Source organism: Ptiloglossa arizonensis, chromosome 13 (assembly GCF_051014685.1).
Source record: "Ptiloglossa arizonensis isolate GNS036 chromosome 13, iyPtiAriz1_principal, whole genome shotgun sequence".
Lineage (NCBI taxonomy): Eukaryota > Metazoa > Arthropoda > Insecta > Hymenoptera > Colletidae > Ptiloglossa > Ptiloglossa arizonensis.
Window position 1 is genome coordinate 5,645,086 of NC_135060.1, and position 16,303 is coordinate 5,661,388.

The 16,303-nt window shown below is 43.0% G+C and overlaps 2 protein-coding genes and 1 long non-coding RNA gene across 3 annotated transcripts in view; all 3 read left to right on the plus strand.

Annotated features, from left to right (window-relative positions):
• LOC143154072 (icarapin-like) overlaps window positions 1-16,303 on the plus strand; it is a 59,151-nt gene that overhangs the window by 22,489 nt on the left and 20,359 nt on the right. The window contains exon 2 of the mRNA XM_076325865.1: window positions 15,335-15,487. Within this exon, the coding sequence (XP_076181980.1) occupies window positions 15,335-15,487 (153 nt within the window). The remainder of the gene's footprint in view (window positions 1-15,334; window positions 15,488-16,303) is intronic.
• Window positions 1,163-10,601, plus strand: LOC143154073 (uncharacterized). The gene is made up of 2 exons (XM_076325867.1): window positions 1,163-3,345; window positions 4,663-10,601. Exons 1-2 carry the CDS (start codon window positions 3,274-3,276, stop codon window positions 4,915-4,917), a joined length of 327 nt encoding a protein of 108 aa, XP_076181982.1. The 5' UTR covers window positions 1,163-3,273; the 3' UTR covers window positions 4,918-10,601.
• On the plus strand, window positions 11,265-15,328 carry LOC143154075 (uncharacterized). The gene is made up of 2 exons (XR_012993981.1): window positions 11,265-12,872; window positions 14,128-15,328. It is a non-coding gene; the product is annotated as an uncharacterized LOC143154075 (long non-coding RNA).

The window sequence follows — 16,303 nt, forward strand, 5'->3', positions numbered from 1 at the left end:
TTCCGCCTCTAAAATATATATCTTAGCCGTTCTCGGGGCAAATATGCACGGTGCGGTTGGAGTTTTTTCTATTTCCATTATTATTTTCTTACCGGAGAGAATCGTGTTAACCGAATAAGAACACAAATGGTCAAATGGGCCACGCTATCTTTCGCATTAGTGCAGAAAATGCAACTCCGGTGTACTTACCGGGTTTACCCATTTATTCGGACGGTAGCGTATAGGTTATAATTTCCACATTTCCGTGGAACCTTAATGCCTTCCTTAACGAGTCGTCCATTTCTGACTAAAACGCGTAAGTACGTACAGACCGGTCTCAAATTCGCGTAATATTACATTTTTCGCCCGACTAATGAATCCTCGAACATAAAGGGACCAACGTTCGCCCGAGTGTCCGAAGGTTACGTTACACACAGAGAAGCGGACGCATTTCCAACAACGAGTTCTTCCAAGTTATTACGTCTTTGACGTCAAGTACGTACTCGTGGTACGTGTTCTCGCACGCTATTTCGATTTCAAGTTTCATAATGCTGAAACGGCATTGTCGGCGCCGTTTTTACCTCAACCTTTACCTTCTCCCTCGTTCGCGCCCACCTCTGCAACCGGCTCTCCTTTTTCCACCGACTCTCGCTTGTCAACTCGTACGAGCGTATCTTTCTCCCACTCTGATAGAAAGTAGAACTTCGCAACGGATGCAAACGGTTGAACCACTTACCTCTCCGAGATTTCATATTTTTTGCAGAGCCCTCGGTGCACGCTCGCACCGAGAATATAATTTTTCCTGGTTACCCGTTTGCGCGCTGCCAATTTTACGTACACCGGACTGTCCGCGAGATCTCCCGCCGACTGAAATTTACCTAATTTCCGTACATTAAAAACCCGAACGTGCGTTGCTTGTTAATCAAACCGGTCGAACGTAGCCACTTGACGTTGCTCGAGATTGGAAATATTAATGGAGCGCGGAGAATTTTCCTATTTTTTTTTTTTTTTTTTCATTTTTTATTTATTTGTTCAGCTATTAGCTATCACTGTTCGCGTACCATCGTTGGTGCAAATTTAGCGAATAGATAATCTCGCGCGATCAATATACGTACAGTATCGATACACTGTCTATTACGTCGTACGGAAAGTTATTACATTTTCTTTTTGTGAAAACGAAACACGATTTTTTTAGAGTATATCAACATTTTATCGAATTATGTATTCTCCATTTTGGAAAACGAAATCACATTCCGAACAACCAATATTAAATTCCAAGATGTGTTAAATCTTGCATCGTTTAAATTAATCGATATTACTATGTTGGTTTTCCTTTTGATTACAGATGGAATATTTTTCTTCTCTCTAGGTAGTATTTCAGGGTAGTTTGTTTTACACTCTTTTTTATCACGGCCTTCGTTGTCGGTATTCTATTACAATTAGTACAGTAGGGAAGCTCGTCTTTTGTTATTAGGTGAAGGTGAATCAATCTGGCACGTGATTATCCAATCGAGCGATTAAGATTTATTCTTTTACGAGCGGAATATACGCTAGGTTGTTTGAAAATATAATTTATCTCGCGTTACGAAGACCTCAACGTTCGATTTGTGATCGAACTCTCGATCTCGCGTTTCCAAAATAGACTTTCTATCGGACGTTTCCATTATTATCCATTGTGCACGATACCAAATTTTCGAAATTTAATTTACGATCGTTTTTATTGCGTACATTTTTAACTCGAAAGCAACGATGAACGAGATACGGCACATTCGGTGCCGTTAGCTCGCAGTTCCTCCCCTCGGCAAGAAATTTGCGATGTCGCGTAGATTATATCGACCATTTTATGGTCATTTGTGCTCATCAACCGAGCATACAGAAGAATTCACAAATGAATCGCTACACCTCGGAGAATCTGCGCGCCAAGTTCCGCGAGTCGTTGAATATTGATCGATAAACGCTCCAAGTGTTCGTCGTTCGTTTGAACCGGCACCGGGAACTGGTCTTGTTCGTAGTCAATGTTTACAAACAATCTCGGTACTCGAGAAGCAGAGTACCTACCGTTTCAGCCGGTAGCTCAATTTGCGACAATTTAGCGGGGTTCTTAAATTGATGAAACGACCGCGAGTGCAGTTGCACCGAAATCAAGGTTATAACGCAGAACAGGAACGAACCGCAGCGATAGGTGAAGCGCACCGTACGCTATCGGGAACACGGTTATTCTTACGGTTATTTATCGTCCAACGTTACGGGAACAAATCGGTGACAGTGGCGGTTAACTCGTGGCCAGGAATGGCCGTTGCCGCGAGTTACGAAAATTACGGAGAAACATCGGAAGAATGTTCGCCTCGCGACCGGTATGCATATGGCCAGGAAACCGGGCAACGTTCACGGATGGTAAATGTCACCGGACGAGATTTACACGCGTAGGTCATGTGTGCTATGAATCACACACGATTACGGGAAACTTGTTTCTTCGAGTGTTCCGAGAAGGCTACCTACCCAGTCCTCTCTGATCTCGGATACTCGTTCGTTACGTATTCATTCACCGTAGAGTTGCGTGCGTTTCGGATCTTCTTCCCGTAGCTTTCCAGAGCCAGAGATCCTTTTGTTGCACAATTATCCGAAACGGGTATCTCGACGTCAGATACCATTTCCCATGCGAGTGCATACGCTTATCGTTGATCATTTGCTCGGAAGAGGCTAATCTATTTCAATTTAGTTCGTCGAGTTTACCTTTTCTCTTTTTTCTCTCTTCTTTTTTTTCTTCCCCTCTACTTCCTCGTTGTACTTGCAAACGTACGCCGACGTTCCCTCGTATTTTATTTGTCACGATTCCGTTAACGTTCCACCGAATTCCTATTTACTCGATTTTTCCTCACCGTTGCGCGATACTTGTTCTTTCCGGATTTCTTCGCGTCAACTTGTCGAGTCTTGAGGATATTTTCGACATCGAGTCCTGCTTTTCGAGTTCCATCGACTCGAATCATTTTTGTAATTTACCGCGCGACGAGCTTGCACGGTGAGTTATTCGAAAGAACAATTTCTACGAATTAGTTGGAATTCTTTTAAGGTCGAACACAGAAGTTCGCGGATACATTTCGTTACGCGAAACTGATTTTTTGCGCGTTTCTTTGCATTGCCTTGTCGAGTCTCGAGGATATTTTCGACGTCGAATAGTGCCTTTCGAATGTTATCGATTCGAATCATTTTTGCGAGTTACTCGAAAGAAACATTTCTACGAATTATTTCGAATTCTTTTAGGGTCGAACGCAGAAGTTCGCGGATAAGTTGAGAATGGATTTGTTGCGTTCTATCGCGTGCTTGGACTACAATGAACCAGAGATTCTTCCACGGAGCGTTAAAACTGTGCGTTCTTTCGAATATTACTTTTAAACTCCAATGAATTTTAATGATCTTGCGAGCTGTAGTACGCCATCCGGCATGCAAACTCGGAATACGGTACCTTATTTCGAGTAATCGAGGCGTTGCATCAATTTATCAGAACTTCGATGTTAAATATTGTAAAATATAGGAGAAGCAGAGCTAGGTGAATACTAACGAGCATTTATTTAACAAAACGTAAGATTATCCAAGAAGTATGCGTACACACGTGAAACAATACGCGATCTTATCAATCGTTCCATAGCATTTTATCAATTAGTTCAATGCACGCAGATTCGTGTAATGGACAAAATTGTATGCGCAAACGCATTCTTGATTCTTGTCGTTCAAGGTTGCTCGAAGATCAACGCGCGAAACTCGATCGAATTTGTAAATTGATCGACGACGATATCACGGTGCCGAAAATAATCGTATGTTGTTCCGACTGCAACATCTCGATGACCTCGAAACCGCGAAAACAATGACCGTGAAGGAAAAACGTCGTTCGTCGTAATATTTGTTCTCCGGACGGGAATAATTCCGTCCTCGCATATTTTTCGTATTCGAAAAGAGCAATGAAAACATTAAGAGGATAAAGCGGTGATTCTTAAAAATATATGTAAATCGAAATGGAAATTACACTCTATTCTTTTTCTCTCTGTTTAACATTTATCGTTCGTTTTTGCGAAACGTTTCAAAAATCGTCCTTAGTTCTTCTCGGTAAATAATTGCCTTCTCGGCGAATCGATGAGCGTTGATACGACGCGACGATAAATAAAAGTAACGCCGCGCAATTAACAAGGATATCTCTTTCACGCGGAAAACCCAACACGCGAAACCCGTGGAACGTTCGCGCGCAAATTTCGATAAGCGTAGAAACGAAATAAAAATAATCACACGAATCAATCAAAAGCGGAAAATAATTCTCGGAACGTTCGTTTTTTCTCTGTAATTTTCGCGTCACTTCGATCATTGTTTAACATCGTTGGGGTACACGCTGCGGGATACGCGCGTAACGAAATCGAAATATTTCGTCGTTGGTCGGCGAGGCGACGCGTCGTTTTCTCGCATAAGAAACAATTACGCTTATAGGCTTTCAGCGGGATACGACGCGGCACCGATTCAACGACATCGCATAGACTCCGAAACACAAAGTGTCTGAATACTCCTTTCGGGGACACCGCAACAGCACTTCGCACTTTAAATGTTGCGCCTCGTTCAGATTAGCTCGCTTCCTCGAGTTAAGTTGCCGTTTCCCGAGTACGAAAGTCAATGGAATAATTGAAGTCTTGTGTTTTATAGAAAGTTGCGTCGCCCTCGGTAATCCAACGGGGGTCAACGATATCACGCCGCTGCGAATCGAATTATCGACAGAGACGTGTACCGCGAGACCTCCCGACGAGGAAGACGAAAGACGAACAAATAATTCATTGTTTCGATCCTGCGGACGATCACGTTCGGTACGAATATCTTCTTGGCGGTGAAATCCTTCGAGGAACGGAATGTCGAGGTCGCGGCTACTCGACACCCCGAGCAATAATTAAAAAACATTCGTGATCCCACCGTTCGATTCGCGATACAAATCCGTTCACCGAGACGATTTTTCGCTGGAAAATTTTTCGAAACGTTACCAAATTGTTCCCGAAAACGACGAATACGGAACAATATTAACGTTTGTCGTACACGTTGTTACGATTGTTACTCGTTGAATGAAAATCAATTTACACGTTCGCCGTGGAACATTGCCGAAAGGCTTATTTTATCGGGTCCTCGCGTCGGTTGAACAAATAAAAAGAAAGGAAGAAGAAAAAGAAAAAGGAAAAGAGAAAAATTGCCGATGATGGACAACAAAGTTTTTATCGGTGTGTGGAACGAAGTTGAGCAGTTTAGTCTGGAAAGGAAACTCCCAAGCGCCGCTAATAATATTTCCAGCGAAACTTCCTTCGAACATCTTTCGCGTGTTCGTTATACTTGATTGATAAAACGGGGATAAATATTGGTGTCGCTTGATCGGATTTATTCTCGGCACGGATTATTCTTCGATCGCGAGACACGCAACGTGGTGTGTACGATACGGTGAAATAGAATCGGACGCGTTCGAACGTGTGCACAATTTTCGTTGTTCCGTGGTAAATAAAAGTCTCTCGACGAAGCACGGTTTCGTCCAAGTGCGAGCCGAATCGACGGAACGAAGCACGGTACTTAAAATAACGCAAGTTCCACTTATAATCATTATATATTCGTATCGATTTCCATAAAGCCTTCTCCGCTGCACCGTTCGTTGCACTCTACGATTCCCTGCAGTTGGCAATTGCAACGACTCGATGCACTGCGGTATAAATTCAATAGGGATACTCTACGCGCGTAGCTCGACTGGTGGGTACTCGTGGCCGATGGTGTTTCGCGTTTTTAGACGCGGATCAATTTTTAGTTCGTCATTGGAACACGTCTGAGCGAACCGTGAAACAGAGGTTAACCTAACGCAGAGGGGAAGGAAAAATCGCGACGGTGGAAATAAATAACGGGATTGCGTTTTTATCGACGGTAGACGGAATCGAAAGACGGGGCGTGGGGAAACGTTATCGTCCGTTTAATTGACAGCTATTAATTCAAGTGGTTGCGTCAATAGTTATGGCTCCGAGCACGCTAAGAGGTTCATCCTAATATTGGCGCACGCTACTGTCACCGAGGACCCTGTATCGCCTCTGTGTGCGCGTATCCCTTGTATACCGGCATCCTCTGGCTACGTCGATGCTTTACCATAATTACTATAATTACCCAGTGTCCAGAACCAGCCGCTCCGAGTTGGAACGACCGAATTGATAAGCGTCCCAATTAAGCGTCTCGCCACGTACCGGAATAAAGTTTAACAAATCTCGCAAAATCGGCGTACGTGTCGCACGGTATTCGAACGAAATCGAATACACCTCGTATTCTTCCGTATTCCGTTAAATTGTTAAAAGAACAAATTCAACGGCTATCTTTCCATCGCGCTGGATTGGATGGAAATTGCCAGTCGTATCGGGCGAGATGTTTTAATCGACTCTCGCAAGGTTCGCGACGAAAAAGTCTGCAAACTTTACGCGCCGATTTTAACGAAACTTTTCACAAATATTTATCGATTCAACTAGTAACCTACGGTGTGTTTCGTTGTTGGTAATTATCGACTTTAAGGAAGAAACCACCCCCTTGTGTCGGAGTCGTTTCACTTGTGTTCGCGTAATTCTCAAATTTCGATGGATGAATATTTTAAATAAAAGTGTACCGCTTTTCGAAAGTCTGTAAGTTAGGGGAAGAAAATTTCGAGTATCCTCGATTCGTTAAAATGAATCTTATTCATTGTAGAAGTACACGGGAAAAACGCAACTTGCTACCTTTGGAAAATCGTCCGTACGCGAACAACGCTACAGTTTTGATAATTTCGTTGCACAGGATTCGATCAACGAATAAATAAAAAATAATTTCCCTTAGGTTGATGCACGAGTTCGGAGTATCCGCGTACGTATGTTTTATGGTGATTCAACACCTGTCGGAGAAATAATGTTCGGTGAAAAATGGTGTATCGTAAACAATTCTCTTCGTCGAGAATTCGAACCGTTACGGTGGTGGTTGAAAATCACTTAAATTCTATAGTCGGGGGTAAAATCGATTGGCCACTTTCCCGATTGTAAATTACCCCCAGGTCCGATTCCCGCTTTTACACCACGGTATCTTACCTCTCCGTTTGTGTAACGGAAAGCGTGTACCATCGGATCGGTGCAAAGAGACGAGAAATAAGATAGCGAGGGTAACCAAACGATATAGCGAGGATAAACTCCTCGCCAGCGGCCATGAACAGTCGGTTGGTTCTGATCCGACTACGTGGAACGAAACAAGATACAGTACCGCGCGGAAAGAAAATTACTCGTATACGCGTATTAATCTTCGAGCAACAATACACCGTATTATTTTCATCCCTACCGTAAAGATCCACCGTTTAAGGGTAAAACGAAGTTCGATGCGATCTCTAAAAACGACGATCAGTATTTTATACTTTGCGATCCTCCGTGTCTCCTCTCTTCCCAATCGCAAACTTTCCCTTTCGAGTAGTTTATAACGCCCCGTTTACATGCAACGCAAACATCGACGGTTTAAGGGTAGAATACAGTTCGATGTGATCTCTAAAAACGATGATTAGTATTTTATACTTTGCGATCCTCCGTGTCTCCCCTCTTCCCAATCGCAAACTTTCTCTTTTAAGTAGTTTGTAACACCCCGTTTACATGCAACGCAACGCAAACATCGACGGTTTAAGGGTAGAATACGGTTCGATGTGATCTCTAAAAACGATGATCAGTATTTTATACTTTGCGGTCCTCCGCGTTCCCTCTCTTCCCAATCGCGCACTTTCCCTTTCGAGTAGTTTATAACGCCCCGTTTACGTGCAACGCAAACATCGACAATTTAAACGCAGAAGAAAATTCGACGTAATCTGTAATAACAGTTGACGACTAGTATTTTATAGTTTGCGATCCTCCGCGTTCCCTTTCTTCCCAATTGCGCACTTTCCCTTTCGAGTAGTTCGTAACGCCCCGTTTACATGCAACGTAAACATCGACGGTTGAAACGTGGAACGAAGTTCGCCGCGATCTCTGAAAACGAGCCACGGTAAATGACTTATACTTTATACTTTGTTTACACTGGTGGTCCCCCGCGCGTTCTCTCTCGCGCAATCGCAGACTTCCTCTTTTAAGTAGTTTATGGCGGCCGTTTACGTGCAACAACCCCACGGCCAGTAAATCTCTCGTTGTCTGTCCGGAACGTTACGAACACCGCGCGATGGACGTTCGATGGTAGTTCGGTATTCTGTGTCGTATCAGCTTTTTCTCTCACGCTTTTCTCCCGGTTCCCCATGTTCCACCGTACACAAACTCACGGCCGCGCGGCGCCGGCCCCATTCCCTTGAGAAATTTGAGCCGGATCGATTTATCGGACGCGGGTTCCTTCTCCTTTTTTTTTCTCCCTTTTTCTTTTTTTCTCTCTCTCTCTTTCTCTCTCCACCTTCTCCTCTTCCACTCTTTCTCAAGTGGCATTAGGAAGGTTTAATGCGATGCCTGCAAAAAGGGAAACAGGGTGTAGAGCTACGGCGAGTAGGTGCCGAGTGCCATTGACTGCGGAATAAAATAGACGGTGGCATTTCTACCGCGGCTCGGGCTTGGCAAAATTCCATTTCTTTTCCATGAGGTCCGTGCCCTGAGCAAAAACTGATATTTCCCTTCCACTTTTTTTCTTTTCTTTTCTTTTTTTTTTTTATTTTCTTCCTTCTTTTTTTTCTCTCTTTCTTCGCCCTCCCTTCCTCCTTCACCCGCGGGACTGCATCGACGAGTTTTGGCATACGTATATTCGCTGGAACGCCGTCCGAATTCGTGCTTTCGCGCGATAGCTGCGCAACGGAGAAGAAAAAGGCGCGAGATTCGCGAGCGTGTTGCGCCTAATGTCCGGATCGACGATTTTTGCACGCTCGTGCACTCGCATCCGTGCATCCGTGCACGTGTTCGCGCACGGTCCTCGTTCGCGTGAACGATTTTCTCGAAACGAGCTCCCGTTGTCGTCTCGATTTACATTCCCGCGTAATCGTCCTCCTACTCCGTTCGCACGGACGCTTCTGACTGCGCGATCAAATCCTGAAAGTAATCGGGGATGAAGTTCGCGATTCGTGCCCTCGACCGTGCCCCGATACGGTAACTAATTCCCGATCGTATCGACGAGCAACACGTTCGCGTATGTACGACGTACAGCGAGTTAACGAACGCGAAACCAATCTTGGTTACCGTAGACATTTTACGATATAGATCGTGTACTTTCCAAGAGTCGTGAAAAGCGTCGTTAAGGAACGATAACTTCCAAAGCTTCGTTTACCGGGGATTTCCAATTTCGGTGACTCGGTTTTCGTTTTTCTTCTTCTTTTTTCTTCTTTTTTTTTTAAATCGCAACGATCATTAGACACGATACGGCCGACCAACGGTAGACGCTCGACGGAGTCGTCGTTCGAGTTACACGCGAGAGATTACAATCCTGAGAGTGTGTTTTTAAATGTGCCAGAAAATATAATTTTCGTCTCCCGGTTTAAAGTGCTTTTAGAGTTAAAGTAGCGAGTGCCGATGTACCTATTACGGATCATATTGTTCCTTTTGGACAACACTTTGATACGCGCAACACGTACACGTGCACGTACCGAGCGAAAGGATCGCACGGGAAAGAAATTAATTTCAACATTACCGAGACACGAGTTTCCGAAACGTTACCCCTCTTTCGATACGGATCGAATCGCAGAGAATCGGTGAAATTCCACCGAATGTGAACACCAGGATGACGTTTCACGTTTCTGAAATTTAATAATATTTTATAGCACCGGGACGGAAAAATAATGCGGCGCGCGCTTAGCAAAAACGGAAAAATATACGACGACGTGGAGCGACATTATGATTAACGAGCGTGCTAATCCAAAATGGTTTTCAAGAAGTTCAAAAGTGGCGGGATTCGGCCTGGTGGACAAAGAGCGAGACGATGCGTCCGCGTTGACTGAAAATAATCCACGATGAACCAAGTACCGTCGAACAGTTAACGATTCTTCGAAAATCGATTTCACCGAGTATTCGAAAATACTCGAAACGATAAAGAAGCGGGGAAACTGTTGAACGTTGAACATTTCGAACGTTGGTCCGCGTTCGAAGAAAATGTTACACCGTCTCCGGATCAGTGCTCGAAACTCGTTCGTTACCGCAAACTTTTATTACAAGATCGGACAATTAGTAACAGAAAAGTACCGCCGGGAAGTAAATCGATTAAAGGCGGCAGCAAGAGAAACACGAGCATTATTAAAGCCGAGGAAAGGAATTGCCTTTCACTATGGCAACGCCAGAAATCGTACGAATCTTACTCCATCAGGTTTCCATTCATTTCGAGTTTCGTAAAATACCCTTAATGGAAAGTAGTTCAAGAACACGAACCATGTCAGAAACCGTCCGTCTGCGGTTTTCAACAGCGGAGATGAAATGTTTTACGCCAATGAAATGTACAAATGGACCGAAAGATGGCGAGAAGTTGTAAAAGAGAACTGTGTATACACCTCGAACGGGGGGTTGCACGATCCGTAATGCGGATTGAAAGTCTGCCGGAAAATCTCTACGAATTCCTTACTCGATCGAAAAATTATAATACGCGATGGTAATTGCAGAACATTCGTTTCGTTGATACTCTATAAGAGAGCGTATCACTCGATAGACGGTGGATGGGAAATATTTTTCTCGAGTTTCGTCCGTGAAAATTTCTATTCGATTCGTTGGGAGTCGTTAAAAGAAATGCACTACAGCGTACTATATTTTACTTTATATCCCATTTCCAAGGTACATCGTTCTCGAACCTTACGCAATGCGAGTTGAAACCCAAGTGTAAATTATTGTACGCAGTTTTCCCGAGTCCCTTAATTCTTACTTACAGCGCGAAGTAAACACTTCGCTTGACCGTGCTTCGCTTGAACTTTGAAGAACTGTAAATATACGAACGAGTCGACGGATCTATACGAAACTTCGCATACGTTTAACAAACGGTGGTACCATCTTTCGAAGAATAACACGAAATAATTTAATAGCTCCGTTTCTTATTCGTACGACGAAACTTATCGATCAACGTTGTTATATATTCTCCCGAGGGATGAATTTTTCCACGTAAATACGTTCAGACGTTACCTTCGACACGGTTCGTTCTCCGTGTAGGCAAATGCCCGGAGAACACTGTTTCGGCTTAATTTCCTTCGAGTTTAACGAAACGACGAGACGGCGGTTCTATTTCAATTAGAAAAGTAAATCCACGCTCGAGACGACTAAATTCGTCCCGCGTCTAACGGCGCGGCCCTCCGGCCGGGATTCAATAAGAGGGTAGTATTTTGTCGTCGGCTGTCAAAACATTTCATTCTGTGGCAGCAATCTCGACCGATTTTTCATCATCGAAAGCGGTGCTCGCGGATTTCCTCGAGCCGGCGCGCCTCTTCTCCGCGCGCGAAGGGTTCGGAAGCAGGAATTTGATTGACTCAAATTGACTCCTACGTTTCTCGTGCGTCAATATGAATTGATGTCGAGCAGATTGGATAATCGCCAGAAGCGTTCGAGAAAAACACCCCAGCTACGCCCGAAGAGTATTCCTCGCTGATAGTTCGCAATATCACTGCTCTTCCGTGTGTCACCCGCGCTACTCTAATCTCTTCCATGAAATCTCACCGGCCCGAGCAACTCGACGGGACGAACACGCTTGGACTAAACACGGGGAAGATATCGTTCGTTGGCGATAAGAGGCTCGCGGAACTTGAAAAGTGCAATTAATTATACGGCACGAGACACACTGCCGGATTGACTTACAGTCGATCGAGAAAGTATTTTTTCAACGGTGCTAGGTTCTTCGTTAAGTTTCGTCGTTCGGTAGAACTTATGGAATAATACTTCTTTGAAGTATGCTCGATGAGTTTCGTCGTTCGATAAAACTAGCTATTATATTACGAGGATATTCTCCTAACCCACGAGTCTGATTTTCATGAAAGTTTGTGCGTACACAGAGAGCACATTGGACAGCTTCGAGACTCGATTTCATCTTCTTAAAGAAATTTCCAGTGGATAACAAAATTTCTCTATATATGCACTATTGTGCTCTACGTGCGCACAAACTTTCATCAAAACCAGTCTTTCGTGTAAGAAGAATTTCCTTAAAATACAGAGTGCGAATACTTTTTCGAGCCACTGTACGTGCAAACTCGAAGATATATCGTGTTATTTTGCAAGTATCGTAGCTCTGTTCGAGTCTATTTTGTTCGATACGTAAACAGCATTAACTACAGTATTCGTGATAAGTATTTTATCGGTACGGAATGATAAACGAGTCGAAAATTGTTTACGAAAAATCGAAAGAGTACTCTCTCTTAAAGCAATTTCTTAAAGATTGTTCTTACTTTACCTTATATTACCTTACTTTACCTTAAATCGACTCAAAGTCGATTTAAAAATGTTTAACACGGACACGGATCTACTTTGCACATCGCCCTGTATATTGTAACAGCGAGGGGACCTTTAGCCAATTACACTTTACGAAGCGTGAGAAACGGAACGTATGTTGGTAACTTTCGTGAAAAAATGGTAAATGCGTTTTCATTGAACGTCTGAACCTTTCCGATCGAATGTTTCCTAGCTAAATAATCGAATGTTTTCTAATTGAATACTCCCATTGTAAAGTTGGAGTGTGTTCGCAGCACCAGTTTCTTTCGATTCGTTATTTTTACTTAATGCGAGTGGATGTCTTGCGCAACGATTGTGGGTGTGTCTAGCCGAGTTACGTAGTTCCAAGGAAAGGGAAACTTGTTAATTTTTCCTTTTTAGGTATTGTCTCGAGATTGGAATTGTAAAGATAGTTCGTACTCTGTGCAGACGCGTTTATTCGGTGTATCTCAATACCAAACCCATGGGGGTCGTGTCTGCAAAACCCTCGAGGTAAGAACAAACGCGTTAAACACTCCGAGACGAAGTGCCTTGAGATTCTTGTACGTGATGTACAGCTGTCCAAAGAAATCCCAGCTTATGATATTGTGGTCGATAATAATGTATAGATATACCAAAAACAAATGTTAGATCCGACAAGAGCAGCTACAATTTTTAATTTTGTTCCTGAAGCTTGAAAAAATATTTCATCTCATTACCGTTACCACGAACGAATTAATCGAAGAGAAGATCTCTATTTGCAAATTCATTTTCGGTAAACCTGTGACGATTTCTCGAGTTTGTTTTCGTTGCGATCTGATAAAATTATTCGATCGAAACTATGATCAAATTACGCAAATCGCGCAGGTAAATATGTATTTTTGGAAAATACAAATAGATCCTATTCGGAAAGTACACCGAATTAAAAGACTCGACAAAATGGCAGTTGAAAGAGGCATGGGTGCTCGTTAAGATCGGAAAAAATTTAATAAGCGAAGAGTCGAGGATACTTGGAATCGACTCGTTTTCTTTTCAAACAAAATTTAATCATTTTTAACTTGTACGACTGCTGAAGTTCAAAGAACCCGTGCACAAAGCTGGTAAAAAGGTCTGAAAAATACTTCTCCTTGAGAAAGTGAAAATCGAAAAGAAGTTGTAGAATCGAAAACATGGTATTCTGTGTACAAAAAAAAAGGTATAGTTAATCTTTGGATTCTTTCCCCTCTATCGATAATTTTTCCAAAATCGAACCGTCAAGTTGTATCGTTTGTCGAGTTTCGCGAACCGAACTGGTATAAATTCTCTCACGTTGTTTACTCGCTCCGTTTTCGCGATCACTCGTACGAATTATAAATTCAAGATCAACGCTCGTGGATCGAAGACGGCGTAATTTTCACGTACCCTTCGATCAATGTTGACAGTGCTGCGTCAAGTTCGATGTTGGAAGGGACACCGTGTCCTGGAGCCTTGGAAAAAGAAAGTGTTGCTCCTCGAGCAAAAATAAGCAACGTCGCGGATCGTTTGATATACAAACGCATCCGGTCCCTGTAAAAGAAAACACGATCGATCATTCCGAAACGATGGTCGTGTACCGTGACTTTAGGTACACGCAGCCCTTTGACAGTTTGCAAATGAGACCTCCCGCGGTCACTATCTTTTTTCCCTCGAATAGTTGCTGACGTGCTTATCGATTACCGATTGAATTTGTTCATGCGTGTCAAGCTCTCTCTACACAGAAGTACGGAATCGTGCATTTCCTGTTTGACAGTGGGGTTGGTAGCAGATTCAGTGACATAGCGCTAAAAGGGCTCGACGATAAATCACTTGGGCAAATTCCTTGCAAAGCTCTAAGTGCTGTATGGCGTTTGAAAGGATCACAGGTACGGCGCAACGACCGACAAGAATAATTATAAGATCTCGTTCGAAACTTTCGGTTTTTCAAAGGATTCTCCGGCCGGAATACTCGATATTTGGGGACTCGGGCGTTTGTTGTCGCTCCAATTACCGCTTGTCAATTTTTGACGTTCGAACACTGAAATAATTATACCCCTTTTGCAAGTAGAACGGTAATCGTTATTTCACTTGGCTGTGTTGCGTTTAATGAATCGTGCTCGCCGGAATGGTATTTCGGATCTGAATCGAGCAACAGAAACCGTGGTGACGTTCTACGGAATTAATCGAGCAACAACGATGGAGATATATATCCCATCGCGTTATAATTGACGAGGGTATTGCAAATTTTATTTCCCAAATTGGCAAAGAGAACACGCTCGACAAGAGACCGGTGTATATAAATAAATCTTCCTGTGCGTGACTATCGATCCACTCGTTCCGAAATTTATCGAACTAATAGAAAACCAAAGAATCTTTCGTTTCCAATAACTTAAACATTTTAAGGAGAAGCTTGAAAAGAAACCTATACGAGAAAACATCGTTGCCCAATGGTCGTAAAATCGTACAATTTATACATTCTCGAAATTTATCACGGTTCTCGTTCGAGATGTTCCGTGTTCCATGGTTTTGTAATACATTTTAACATCCGAATCGTAAATCTAGTTTCCGAGTCGTTAAAGTGTCTCTCTTCGTGACGATACCTGGGTATTGCAACAACAGATAAGATGGAAACATGCGTTTACATTTAATTTCGCATGTTTTGGAACTCGAGAACTTGGTGTTCGACATCGTTTGAACGTACAACGTCCAACGAATGTCCTGTTTATCCGTTACGAACAGCGACAAGTACGTCAGACACCACCGTGTAACGAAATCGCTCGAATGAGTTCATCTCTGATCGTTTAACGCGAGTACACGCTCTACGAAAAAATGCGAAACAGAGCGGAGTCTTGGCACACGTTTGTTTCAACCGTTTCTGTTTCACGTACACGTTTACACAATCGACGCACGGGCAATGAATAAAATTTCCATTTGTCACCGAGCCACGTGCTTTTACAAATAAGAAACTCCTCTGGTTTCAGGTGCATTCGATTTCGACAGCAGGGAACTCTTAAACAGATCGACTTTTGATATCGACGACATGGGCTTCGATGACAGCGAGGAGATGCCAACATGGAGCTGGTCCTCCCTGTTCAGGTCTCATCCTCTGGATGGATTCTACTCCAGCATGCAGAGTACGTAAAACAATTCGATTCGTTGTAATTCAATTGTGCCTGTTGAAGATGTGAAATTGAAATTTTCGAAGATCGATGTTTTCGAAAGTACTCGTGTCCGTTTTACGAAGCGTTCGATCCTTGCGAAAAGGATTCGACGAAGATTTCATCTTTCGTGCTTTCGAAGACGTTGGTCCGCGACAATTTGAAATTTGCGAAAAAAAAGTTACCGATCGAATCGTACATCGAGTCAAATTTAACGACGTGTACCGACGAAACGAAAAGGATGATTCGTATTGTTTCACATACCGCGATACAGTGTTCAATCGAAGCACGTAATTTACGGTCCAATTACGCGAATGAAATTCCATTTTGTTTGAATTTGTAACGATAACTTAATTTTGGTAACGAAGCTGGACACCAACGACGGATGTACCGAAAAGTCCGAGTTTGACGAAACTCGTTTATACGTGCAAATACGCGACAATAGATAAGAAAACAACACTGCCTTGGAGATAACTCCTTTGAAGGAAGTAAGCTTCTTTGTTCAAGTTTCAGGAAAAATTACTAGAAGGTTTTAAGGGGAAAGCAAAGAAAACAGAGCCGACCACCTTTAAAGGTTTATTATACTGTCGTTATAAAAGAAAAGGGGTAGTTCGTGGAACCATACTCGTTCAATTTTATTTATATTTTAGCGAGTAGCGAATCCCAGTAATTTCCAAGCTTACAATCAGAACTCCCTAACCACTGGTCTATAATCCTCTCCTCCTAAGTCTAATACTCGGAAACAGCTATCGTCGAGATTAAATCGTTTTCCTCCGATCCCTAAGTCGTTCG

Coding starts and splice junctions, on each gene's coding strand:
- LOC143154073 (XM_076325867.1), top strand. CDS start 3,274: ATGGATTTGTTGCGTTCTATCGCGTGCTTGGACTACAATGAACCAGAG. Junction 3,346..4,662: donor TTCCACGGAGCGTTAAAACT/GTGCGTTCTTTC, acceptor TGTGTTTTATAG/AAAGTTGCGTCGCCCTCGGT.